Here is a 13,572-nt window from a genome sequence, read left to right on the forward strand (position 1 = left end):
GCAGGATGCGGACCTAACAGAATTCAAAGAAACCTCACCAAAAAAGGGGAGGGGCTTGGGTAAGGAAAGAAACTTTTAAAGATCAGCATACTGCCAGCCCAGACTGGAGTGAGCTCTCACAGCCAGATGGGGTGGCCAGTATACCCCACCCCCAAAGAAGCAAAGAAGCAATAGTTTGTTCATAAACTATTCAAGATTTCTCCAGCACTAATACAAAGCACAATGAGATGGCACTTTTAGAGACAGCAGCTTCAGACCCAGAAAAGGGTGATGAGATGAATTTCATATGGCTAAATCAGTGACAAAAACATAATTTTCTTTCTTTCAAGGCAAAAAGCAAGTAACTGGTCACCTCAACATAAGGGGCACATGATCCATTCTGTGAACCACTGGGAAGGGGGTTAGATGGGACAGGATTTGGTCTCTGACAGAGAGGTCTCGTTTTAATTTGTTTGGTCACTTCTGATGAAAAAAATAAAACTGCCCAAAGATACCGTAAAGCTGAAACCTGAATATCACTTTTTTTTTTCCTTTTTTTGACTAACTCCTCCTAGAATCACCTGTCTGGTTTTGCTGGTACTTGGCACAAAGCAATAATTCCCCACAGTAGAGTCTTTCTCTGGGCTCTGTTTGGCTCTCAGTAAGGCAGGCCCATAACTCCTTCCCTTCTAGGGAGAGGGCAATATGGATTGAGCTGAAAAATTACCTTCTAAAAGTGAAAAAAGGGAGGCCCTGCCTGGTTGGCTCAGCGGTAGAGCGTCGGCCTGGCGTGCGGGGGACCCGGGTTCGATTCCGGCCGGGGACATAGGAGAAGCGCCCATTTGCTTCTCCACCCCCCCTCCTTCCTCTCTGTCTCTCTCTTCCCCTCCCACAGCCAACGCTCCATTGGAGCAAAGATGGCCTGGGCGCTGGGGATGGCTCCTTGGCCTCTGCCCCAGGCGCTAGAGTGGCTCTGGTCGCGGCAGAGCGACACCCTGGAGGGGCAGAGCATCGCACCCTGGTGGGCAGAGCGTCGCCCCTGGTGGGCGTGCCGGGTGGATCCCGGTTGGGCGCATGCGGGAGTCTGTCTGACTGTCTCTCCCCGTTTCCAGCTTCAGAAAAAAATATAAATAAATAAATAAATAAATAAAAATAAAAAAAAATAAAAGTGAAAAAGGGATTAGACTGCTGCTTGAGAACTGTGGCTTTGGAATGTTGTACAAATGGTTGCTACACTACCAACAAAAAGGTAATTACAAAATGTATACATCACAACATGCTTTTCAAGACACTTTACATTGTGCTCACGATCCCTTAAATGTTGTTCCAAAAGCTGCTCAACCTCTAGCCCAACCAGAATCTCTGGGAAGAGGCAGAAACAGTTTGGCGAAAAAGACATGTGGGGGTAGGGGGAGACAGTGAAAGGAGAAAGCAGCCTTCCAGTTAAAAATCAGCCCTCAGTTTAAAGGTCAGCTTCCAGGCAGGCTGGTCTCAGGCGGAGTCAGGGTCAGAGGAAGGCGCAGTGGCGGGGCAGGACTGGGGTGCTCTACATCTCATTCAGGTCAAGCAGAGTCTGGTCCAGCATCCTTTGTGTACAGAGGTGTTCCTCTTTGGTGCATTTCAGTTTATCTTCCAAATCATCAATTGTCTTTTCCAACTTGGCTACTGATCTCTCAGCAAACTCTGCTCGGGTCTCTGCCTCCTTGAGTTTATCAGTGAGAATCTTTATCTCTTCCTCATATCTGTCTTCTTTTTGAGAGTACTTTTCTTCGGCAGCACTCAGACACTTCAGGTTCTGGTCCATCAGTCTGATCTGCTCATCCATCTCTCGGCAACAGGACTCTGCAAGCTCAGCTCGTTCCTCTGTGCGTTCCAAGTCTCCGTCAATAATCACCAACTTCCGAGCCACCTCTTCATACTTCCTGTCTGCCTCTTCAGCAATGTGCTTAGCTTCTTTGAGTTGGATTTCCTGGAGTTCCATCTTTTCCTCATCTTTTAAAGCTTGGTTTTCAATAACCTTCATACCTCTCTCACACTCATCGGCAGTTTTCTCAGCTTCCTCCAGCTTTTGCAGGGCAGTGGCCAGGTGCTCCTGAGCACAGTCCAGCTCCTCTTCAACCAGCTGGATTCTACGGTTCAAGGAGGCCACCTCAGCTTCAGCCTGCTCCCGGGCTCGCCTTTCTCCCTCCACCTCCCACTGGAGGCGCTCGGCCCTCTCCTCTGCATCATCGGCCTGCTGCTGCAGAACTTGAATCTTGCGTTTCACCACCTCGATGGTGGTGATCCCGGGCATGGTCCCCACCCAGCACTTGGTCGCGTTTGGTTTCCTGCCCGTCTTCTATTTCTAACCCTGACATACCTCAGACCAATTTTTACAGTCAGAACAATTAGAATATCTAGCTAAATAATAAAAAAAATCTAAAGACTTCAGAGACATATAATTATATCAAGAACTTGAGGTACCAAGATACCACACAAAAATGAAGTGCAGAAAAGATTTGACATTCGCTTCCACTTGTACCCTTGAGGACTTAGTTGTATTTCTTAAACTGTGGACAAGAGGTGAAGAAGATGAGCAAAAGTTTTAGTCATTTTATAGACCTGGAAAGGAACTATTATGTACAGGATTGACCAGAAAGTACAGTAAGCCAGCTGTCAGTTATGATTTCCAAAATGCTATGCCGGTGGATAAAGTATAAAGAAAAAATATACACACTTCTCATCAGCTGAATTCCAGATTTGAAGAAGGTGATATTTTTGTAACCTAAGTAAACACCAGACACACACACACAAACCTTACCTGGAAGATTCTATCACTTATACAGAGCCCCCTTCCCACTTTCTTAAATCACACTGCTGGCACTCAGCAAAAAATTGCTTAAAAGATTAAGGTATAGGAGATCCATATACCAGGGTTGCCAGATCTGTGCATTGAAGTAACTGATTGTTTTTTAGAAAATGAAAAACATAATGAAGAATTTCACCAGAGAGCATAAATTTACCTTAAAAATAGTTAAATGAAAAATCTAGACCTGAAAAACAGAATAACTGAATTAAGAACAAATAAATAGATTTCACAGCAAGGGGGCTAGTAAGATAGGGAAAAAGTTCATTAAAAATATCTAGAATGATTCAAAAATTGAAGAAAAAATATATATGGAATATGGAAGAAATCTTTAACATTCAAACAAATTAGTAGGAGGAGAAAAAATATCAAAGAAGAAAACATTCAGGAAGTAATAATAAAAGAAAAGGTAAATCCAAGTGAATAGTGAATGTATAAAACAATAATAATATGCCTAATGAAGTTTCATTTATATAGACTAAAAAGATATATTACTAACAGCATTAATAATGAAAGATGAGGGAAATAGAGGCAAAGAATTTTAAGGTCATTAAAATTTCTGGGATGAAATAGAATTACAAATTTATAGTTTATTTTAATAAATAAAGGTAAATGTAAGCTACTAAAATAATAGCCAACAAAGTATAATTAATGAGCTATTAGAAAAGAGATAGTGATAATAAAAATAATAATATAAAGGAGAGAAGAATATATATAGAAGAAATGAGAAAAATAAAAATAGTTAAGATGATTTAGGTTTACTTAAACCAAAATGCATGGATTTACATTAAATGTGAATGAAATATATATCTAAGGTAAAAGACAAAGGTGGTCAGATTGGATATAAAACCAAAACCCAGCTCTTGCTGCTTACAAATATAACATCTTAGATAAGGAAATTGGAATATAGTAAAAAGACCATAGCATACAAACACTAACCAAAAAAAATGCTGGTGGAGATATATTAATATCAGACAAATACATTTTAAGAATAAAAGTATCAAAGACAGACATCAGTAATAATAAGTATCAATCCACCAGAATGATAAAACTTTTTTAAAATTGTATGTATCTAATAACATTTGGCCTCAAAATGTATAAAGTTAAAATTGATGTAACTAGGAGAAGTACACAAGTGTGTAATTATAATAAAAGACCTCAAGCCCTGGCTGGTTGGCTCAGTGGTGGTAGAGCATTAGCCCATTGTGTGGAAGTCCTGCATTCGATTTCTGGCCAGGGCACACAGGAGAAGCACCCATATGCTCTCCATCCTTCCCCTCTGCTATCTCTCTGCCTCTCTCTTCCCCTCTCACAGCCAAGGCTCTATTGGAGCAATGTTGACCTGGGCGCTGAGTTCGACTCCATGGCCTCCACCTCAGGTGCTAGGATGGCTCCAGTTGCAATGGAGCAACACCCCGGGTGGGCAGGAAATCACCTCCTGTTGGGCATGCTGGGTGGACCCTGGTCAGGCGCATGCGGAAGTCTGTCTCGCCACCTCTTTGCTTCTCATTTCAGAAAAATATATTTAAAAAAATACCCCAAGACACTTCCTTTATTAGTTGATAAAAGAATTAGAGAAAATATAACTAGCAATTTAGAAGATTTGAACAATATGATTAACAGAATCAATGTAACTGACATACATATACAATTACATTAATAGCTACACAGTGAACATGCCTTTTTTCTATGCATGCAAAACATTGACCAAGACAGATCATATGCAAACTTTAAAGCAAATCGGCATATAGCTCAAAGGATTGATTTCAGACAGGACATGGTTTCTTACCACTAGAGACTTAAGCTACAAATCAATAACCAATGACAAACAGAATTTCCCTGAGTGTTTGAAAATTAACAATACACATTGATGTAACACAGGGTTCTAAGAAGGAACCACAATGAATATAAACTAATTTGTAGCAAATGAGAATAAAACTTTGACATCAAAATTTGTGAAAAATGTATAACTTTAAGCACTTAGCTTATAAGTACTTTAGGAAAAAAGTTGTAAAAACTATGATAGAAGTATTCATATGAAAAAAATTAGAATAGGATAATAAATTAAAAAAGTAGAAAGAAGGAAATGAGGGTAAGAGCAGACATTAATAAAATGAAAATCAAAAGTTCCCTAGAAAAAAGTCTTTTTTCAAGACTGACAATATTGATAAACCTCAACCAAGACCAATAAATTTTAAAAGAGAACACTTTCAAATGACTGATATTAAAAATTTAAAAAGGAGCCATCTTTAGAGATTCTGTGGACATTAAAAAAATATTATGACAAATCTTATGCCAAAAAATTAAAAATTAAATGAAATAAATTTCTAGAAAAACCACAAAACTTATCAAAACTGACATTAAGAGATATAAAAAGTTTAAATATTGCTCTATTCAATCCATAAGAAAACATTCCCACAAAGAAAATTCTTGGCCATGATGGCTTCATTGATGAATTTATCTAAATATCCCCCCCCCAAAAAATTGTGTTAATTAGACCCCAACAATATTCCAGAACACAGAGAAAAAGGGAATCACTACAGCTAATTTTATAGGGTCAGAATAACCTTGATCCCACCACCTGACAAGGATATTAGGAGAGAGAGAAATTACAGACCAATTTACCTCATGGGCATAGAGGTAAAAATAATTTTTAAATATTTAAAAAGCAATCTGGCAATAAATATATACATCAAAAGGCTATTGCATCATGACCAACTGGAGATTTCTCCAAAAATACAAGATTGGCTTTCATGTTTCAAAAGCAATTAATGTAATAAAATGAAAATTCATCACTATGCATTGTTAAGTCAAAGTACCAGATATTAGATGAAATATATGACTCTCAATTTTGTTGGACAAAAATATGACCGAAATGACATTTGCAAAATAATAATGATACATTTTATGATACATTTCCTTTAAAAATAAATGTAACATGTTACAGTAAAAATAGAAGTTGCCTACGTTCCGAGGTCTTTTACTTCTACATAATATTAGGACCAACAACTGCCTGTTTAGACACTCCTCTTACTATATTGGTGTTCTCCGGTTTCACCACCAGTATAAAATCTTGTTATTCACCTTTTATTGCTGTCAGTCCTTATAACCCACAATCCTTTGTAAGCAACTCAATAACTTTCTCTTGTATAAAACACTTCAAGAAGGCCAAGAGTTTAGCTATCAGAATAATAAATAGTGTTATCAAAGTACCTCAAAACATATGTATGCTGTCCCTATTTATAACAAAATATATACAATCTTTGGCAGTCAGAAGAACAGAATATATTTGGTTATCAGATATATCTGGGTTTATGTAGATGCTGGTCTTTTATTTATTGTACTTCTATTTACTATGCATCTTTGGACCACTTAACTTCTGCAAGCATCTAACTCTTCATTTATATGTAGAAGATAATAATTGAACACAGCTCATAGAATGCTGTATTAAATAGATCACACATTTAGTGTTGATTGTTCCTGGAAGGGAAGAACCTAGTGAACAGATACCATATTTGCCTAAGCTTTAGAGACATGTTTTTTTTTTCACAATAAAATCTACAATATATTGAGTGATCTGGACGTGACATATTCTTGGTGAAACATTTTATAATAATTTAAACTTCACAGCAGCAATTAGAAATGTGTACAATTCTTTTCTCTTACTGATGATGGAGTCAGCCCAGAGAAGTTAATTGCCTACGATCACATATTAGCAAGTGCCAGGTCGATTTTTTCCCAGTCCTACTCTCTCTCTCTCTCTCTCTCTCTCTAATACTCTGGAAGTAGAGCAGTGTCACACCCTGAGATACTAGACTTTAAAATGTTCTTCTTCACACCGTCTAATGTTGGCTTTCTAATCAGCTGGTGGTCCTCACCCTGCCTTGTGGAGAATGAGGGGCACTCTAGGTAGGCGCAGGAGAGGCAGGAGGGGTGTCCACAGAACAGCAAAGGAAGCAAAGGAAAAGAAGGCTGTATTTTTTAAACTTCCAAAATAGGCTTTTGAAGTTGACATTAAAAAAATGACACTTTCAAAAACAAAGTTTTTTATCTTAAGAGCTAAGTTTTGCTAGGAGAAGAAAAGGCTCCTGAGAATAAAAAAGGAAGGGTTTGATAGAGCTGGGCATAGAGTTTATTATGCCTTAGTAATAAATCAGAAACAGACTGGAGAAAAATGCAGAAGCTTCCCTCTCCCCGCCCACAGCACCCAAGACTAGCTGAGGATCCCTGGGCCCGGGGAGGGAGAGTTAATGAGGACTTGGGCCTGCAGTGATGGGGCGGGATCTGAGCCAACCCTTCAACAGAGGAGCAAAGTCAAGTGCAGAAAGCATTCCCACAACCGCCCATCGCCAACTGTGGGAACCCAGACAAAACCTACTTACTGTCCTTCAACTTTGGAATGGGCACCAGATGTCACCTGTGTCAAGGAACCACAGTGGGGTGGTCGCCCAACAATGCTCACAGGTCCCTACTGTTGGGTGGCTGCATGCTGCAGAGCCACCGTTTCCTCCCTGGGCCTTGGGATTCTGCTGAGCCTTGATGTGAACCACTCAGTTTGGGCAGTCCCCTATTTATGAGTCAGGAAACCTAGTTTATACCTGGATAGGAATGACTATATTTCAAAAGGAGAAGTGAGGAGTATTTTAGGATGTCTTCCAGGAACAGGTGGGACCAACTCAGGACCTCGCGGGGCAGGTAGGCGCTGAAAGGACTGATAGGGTAGTACAAACATATTCTGCCCTTTAGTTACTTAACAACGAGTAGCAAACAGCCACTGGAACTGATGTGAGATTGTATATGGCTAACACTCGTAACTTTTTAAACTGCTTTACACAGAAACGTAAAAGATAAGAGTGATATGCTTTCTAAAGCACTTCCATTACTACCAAGGATGGAACAGACCCTGAAGTACATGATCATAACCTTAAAGTGCTTTCCCTGACCTTTGAATACTGTCCCCTTCACGGCATTTCCTGAGATCCCAGTTTCCCTTGGAAACAATCCTTCCCTTTGGACTCTACCCATGGATCACCTTGAGAGCCTCTTATCTCTGTCACATTTTCGTTTTTCTTATCTTCTCTTTCAAGGGCGGAAGGAAATCAATAAGAGAGTGTCACTTTCTAATAAGATGGATGCAAATCAAAGAAAAGGGAAAGGGTGACTTAAGCGTTAAATGTTACATTGACGGGTCTGTTACTTGTAGCAGAATTTCACAATTCAGGAGCCATCAATGCCAATTCACAGGTAAAGCAGCATCAAAAGGCTTTGTCTGTGATGTCAAGCAGAGTTTGCTTGGCTGCTTCTTGATGGTATAAGCATGCTTAGATTCCAAATAAAGGAAACATCCCCAGTTCTCTCTGCTTATATAAGGTCATGCAACAAAGCTTACTCTAAGGAGAAAATGTGACTGTCAGAAGAGCCAATTCTCTGAACTAGTTATTATGACACGACGCCAAAGGATTTTCTAATTGCCACTGAAATTGTTCCTGCCCATTAATGTTAATTACCAATAATTTTCAGACCCTGCCAGCTAGAACAGCTTTGCAGGCATATAAATTTAATAAATACGGTATGAGTAGAACTAATAAGTGGTAAGGCTGAGACCTAAAACCCCAGAGGATAATAAAAGGCCAATATGAGTTGGGTTTCTATCGTGTCCTCACTTGAACCTCTCTTGATCTGTCCGCCACATACACTACATAGTCATCGGCTGTTCTCCTTTCTCAGGAAAGTTCTCTCCAGTGTGACAGTGACAAACCCTCTACAATATGCGGCTAGGAGGGCTTTGGAGCACATGTCTCTTTCTGTGATCTCTAGATGCTTGCACCTAAAACTCCCTTTCCTGGAGTGAGTGCTCTCTGAGATTGGTAGGCACAGTAAGAAAAGCACAGTCTTGGGCAGGCGTCCCCAAACTACGGCCCACGGGCTGCATGCGGCCCCCTGAGGCCATTTATCTGCCCCCCCCCCCGCTGCACTTCTGGAAGGGGCACCTCTTTCATTGGTGGTCAGTGAGAGGAGCGTAGTTCGCATTGAAATACTGAACAGTTTGTTGATTTAAATTTACTTGTTTTTTATTTTAAATATTGTATTTGTTCCTGTTTTTTTTTTTTTTACTTTAAAATAAGATATGTGCAGTGTGCATAGGGATTTGTTCAGAGGTTTTTTTTTATAGTTCGGCCCTCCAACAGTCTGAGGAACAGTGAACTGGCCCCCTGTGTACAAGGTTTGGGGACCCCTGGTCTTGAGAGTCCTAAAGACCTGAGTCCCCAGCTCACTTCTTAGCAGCAAGAACAGATCCAGCTTTTGTGTGATTGGCAGCTTGTACAATTGGGAGCTTTCTCTATGAAAGAAAGTACAGAGTTACAGATACAAAATGAGGTCCAAGAGTGAGTTTTTTATATAGAATGAGAATATAAATAGATACAAACTCCAAGTTTTTAAAGAATAACAAATATAAAAATAGATGACCCATAACAATATTGCTAGAGCCTCTCCATGCACATGAGGGACTTTACTTTCTTAAAGGTAAACCATCCTCTAATTTGCCAGTTAATGGTGACCAGGATATTTACATCACTGTTGGTCCAATAAGTTTCTAAATATTATATATATGTTTGCACACTTATAGTTTGCATTGGCTGTGGGGAACAGGCTGTAAGCAGGCAGGGTCCTTATAGCCTAAGGCTTAGTTTTAAGACTAAGCCTTTCCCACTTTAATACTAAGATCTTTTCAAAACTAAGCTTTTCCCCCAAACCCTTGACTGTTGCATGATGTGGGGTGGTCACTCTCATGAGGAATCCCATTATGCCTCAGATAAGTGACTTTGTATTAGAAACTTCCTTGTTTGTATATTGGATTAAAGGTTTTGGTTTCTACACCAGTGGTAGTCAACCTGGTCCCTACCGCCCACTAGTGGACATTCCAGCTTTCATGGTGGGCAGTAGTGGAGCAAACAAAGTATAAATAAAAAGATAGATTTAACTATAGTAAGTTGTTTTATAAAGACTTATTCTGAGGCCCTGGCCAGTTGGCTCAGTGGTAGAGCATCGGCCTGGCGTGCAGGAGTCCCGGGTTCGATTCCCGGCCAGGGCACACAGGAGAAGCGCCCATCTGCTTCTCCACCCCTCCCTTTCTCCTTCCTCTCTGTCTCTCTCTTCCCCTCCCACAGCCAAGGTTCCATTGGAGCAAAGTTGGCCGGGGCGCTGAGGATGGCTCCATGGCCTCTGCCTCGGGCGCTAGAATGGCTCTGGTTGCAACAGAGCAATGCCCCAGATGGGCAGAGCATTGCCCCCTGGTGGGCATGCCGGGTGAATCCCAGTTGGGCGCATGCAGGAGTCTGTCTGCCTCCTCGTTTCCAACTTCAGAAAAATACAAAAAAAAAAAGATTATTCTGCCAAACAGCGAAAATCTGACATAAAGTACTTGGTAAGTAATTATTATTATATGCTTTAACTTGCTGTAACTCTGCTTTATAAATTTTATAAAGTAAAGTTACTTCCCTACTTTATAAATCACCATTACTGTGGAACTGGTGGGCGGTTAGAAAATTTTACTAACAGAGATACAAAAGTGGGCGGTAGGTATAAAAAGGTTGACTACCCTGTTCTACCCTATAAAATGGGGCAGAGGAGCCCATGCTGGAGGACAGCAGAGAAAGGCCATGTGGAGGGTAGGAGAAGCAGCCAAGATGGCGGAGTGTTGAAGGAGAAGCCAGTTTATGCAGAGTTTGTGCAGAAAGAAGGAGATGGGGAACAGAGGTGAATAAGGCTGGTGAGGTAGAAATCTTTGATTCTAGGAAACTTGGATAAGTCAGTGGCTTTGGGAGCCCTGACTGGAAAGGGAAGTGTTTTCCCACTGTGTGTATTTTTTGCCCGCTGGGTGCAAGCTAGGATTAAAAATAATGGCCCACTAGTTCTTGACTCCATTGTTTCATTAGGGTCTGTCTGAATCAAATTTGAACCTGCATGGGCCACGCATCTGTGATGGTGGCTGTGGCTACTGGCTTTACACTTTCTTTAAACAAAATGCTAATGTACAGTACAACATTTTGTTTAAAAATATATGTAAGGGTATGTTTTATAAAATATACCAAAAAAATGTAAAATAATGATATCTTTTTAAAAATACAAAGGGTGACATTCCATTGTATAGTAGCAATTAAGCTAATAATTTAGGAAAAAAGAGGAATTAAAACATGAAATTTCATTAGTAATCATTGCATTAAATTGTTTTTCTAATTTAATACAAGCACATTAAAATAAGTTGGAAAAACTGTCTACTCACAGCTTGTAGAATCTAATAGTACTGTTTTATGTTGTGTGTTTTATTTTAACAGTTTCATACTAAGTGCTAATTGTCTGAATTGGTCTGAGTCCATTCACTGAACATTATAGGAGGCTCTATGAGCTTTGTTCACAATATTCTTTTACTTTCTCTTCTGAAGCCAATTGGTTCAACCAGCAACAAAACATCTGTGCTCTTTCTTATGTCCTCCCTTTCTTCTTCAGAGTCATTATTAATCACATACTCTTTTCTGTCAAAAACTTAGCTTCCAAATAAAAACTGTTATAGTAAATATTAAATTAACATTAAAGAGTAGGGAAAAGTAGAGAGAAGAAAAGCATCTTTGGTCTATAACGCAATGGCAATAGTCGTAGACCATAGCCATATTACATTAAACATACTCCTGAAAAGAAGCTGTCATGTTTAAATGCCAATAAATGTTAGTAGTTTGTGTTTCGTTATTCGTAACCCATCTATGTATCAATGTATGCAACTGAAAGTAATCTATAATTACCCTGATTTTTGATAATTCTCTGTGATTTAATAAAACTGTACAAAGCAAGCCTGAAAAAAATCTGAAAGGAACTACTGATCTGCTTTAATAAATGTACCGAGAAAAAACTCCCAAGCCATACATTAAACAATTAGGAAAAAACAACATATACAATTTTTTTTTAATATTGATAGTTAAACCAATGCAGAGTGTTTTAGATTTGGAATAGGCTCCAGAGACTTTGAGCTCAAACACTTCATTCTGTGTACACTAAGACCAGAATGCTGAAGTGGTATTTTCAAGGCTAAGCTGGGACTCATGATAGTAAACTGGACAAGAAGCATAGGTCTGTGTCATCCAGTGTAGCGTTCTGTTTAGGGTGTGAAATGTATTATTTTTTCCCTGTGAGAAATTGAAGTATTATGGTCTTAACCACACAAATACATCATCATAATTAAACAAGAATAAATGAATCAAATATCCAGTTTGCATGTGTAAGACACAACCAGGGGTGAAACAGCCTGCCCTGGAGAGACTCGTAATTGATGGTGTTGGTCAATCTAGGTCCTGAAAGAGGTATGAGGCAGGAAAGTGTGGGAACAGAGCAGGTGCATGTAATTGAGCCACTGTCTTGAAAAGTCTGAGACTATTTCCTTAAGATCAGCTGACTTACTGGGAGTCAAATAATGAGCCTGGGCATTGTTGGTTATTATATATATTGTGTAAGTATATATATAGATTCTTCATCACTGCACTGAATTTTCTGCCAAATGAAACCTAAGTTTCGAGAAAGTGGGTGGGATATATTTTTAAATGAGCGGCTGTTGGCTATGTTTATGGGCGCGCTCTCTGCCTGGGTTCAGGGTTTGACATTTTCAACCAGTCCAAGGTATTTATCACTTAATATTTTTCTTTTCCTGACCCACATATCATTATGTATATGGACGGTCTCTGTTTATAAAGGTCCCACGTGGAATATGAAAGAACTGAATAAAATATGAATTCATTCCTTTATAATTAAAATGATTACTTTAGCTGTTAATATGCACAGAAAACATACCTCACCAGAGGAGAAGAAAAGACTTATATATACCTCTGGCTACCCCCAACAGAAAATATGTTTTAGCGTGACAAAACATAATGCTTAAAAATATAATTTTGATTAATCCTTCCAAAAAGGACCAAAATAAAAAATCTCACAGACACGGACAACTGTGTGTTGACTGCCGGGGTGGGGGTGGGGGGACTGTGTGAAGAGGTGAAGAGGACATAGGGGACAAATGTTATGGGACAAATATCTATGTGAATTGGGGTGGTGAACACACAAATCAGTGTACAGAGATGTGCTGTAGAATTGTACACCTAAAACCTGTATAATTTTGTTAACCAGTGTCAGCCCAATAAATTCGATTTAAAAAGTACAGGGTATTAAATATATATGGAGTGCTCTTGAGCAACTCAACAATCACTGTGAGAGCTCTTTGAAGTAACTTTCTGTAAACTGAAGAACGTTGCAATTTTAAGAATGTTAAAAGTATGAAGTGATCTTAAATAAATGAGTAATTAACATTATTTTGGAAATTAGAGAAAGTTAAACTACCTTAATTTTTAGTTATAGTTTCTCTAATTCCCTGGCCAGTTTGCTCAGTGGACAGAGCATCAGCCCAGTGTATGGATGACTTGGGTTCGATTCCCAGTTAGGTCACACATGGGAAGTGACCATCTGCTTCTCACCCCATTCCCTTTACCCCTTTTCTCCCTCTTCCCCTCCTGCTTAATTGGTTCGAGCATGGCCCCGGGCATTGAGGATGTCTCGGTTGGTCCAAGCAAGTCAGCCTCAGGTGCTAAAAATAGCTCAGTTGATTTGAGCATTGGCCCAAGACAGGGGTTGCTGGGTGAATCCTGGTGCATGCAGAAATCTGTCTCACTATCTCTCGTCCTCTCACTTAAAAAAAAAAAAAAAAAAAAAAA

The 13,572-nt window shown here is 39.5% G+C and overlaps 2 protein-coding genes across 3 annotated transcripts in view; both read right to left on the reverse strand.

The window, feature by feature from the left end:
- THSD7A (thrombospondin type 1 domain containing 7A) overlaps positions 1–13,572 on the reverse strand; it is a 399,875-nt gene that overhangs the window by 240,959 nt on the left and 145,344 nt on the right. The gene's annotated exons all lie outside the window — the stretch shown is intronic.
- LOC136310900 (tropomyosin alpha-3 chain-like) lies at positions 1,299–2,305 on the reverse strand. 2 transcript variants are annotated; one of them, XM_066239953.1, is made up of 2 exons: positions 2,141–2,305; positions 1,302–2,006 (listed from the first exon to the last, which is right to left on the reverse strand). In XM_066239953.1, the coding sequence occupies exons 1-2, from the start codon at positions 2,206–2,208 to the stop codon at positions 1,526–1,528; spliced, it is 549 nt and encodes a 182-aa protein (XP_066096050.1). In that variant the 5' UTR covers positions 2,209–2,305; the 3' UTR covers positions 1,302–1,525. The 2 variants fall into 2 exon arrangements, with proteins under 2 accessions (XP_066096049.1, XP_066096050.1); XM_066239952.1 differs by having other exon boundaries at positions 1,299–2,305.

The sequence above is a fragment of the Saccopteryx bilineata genome, chromosome 7 (assembly GCF_036850765.1).
Source record: "Saccopteryx bilineata isolate mSacBil1 chromosome 7, mSacBil1_pri_phased_curated, whole genome shotgun sequence".
Taxonomy (NCBI): Eukaryota; Metazoa; Chordata; class Mammalia; order Chiroptera; family Emballonuridae; genus Saccopteryx; species Saccopteryx bilineata.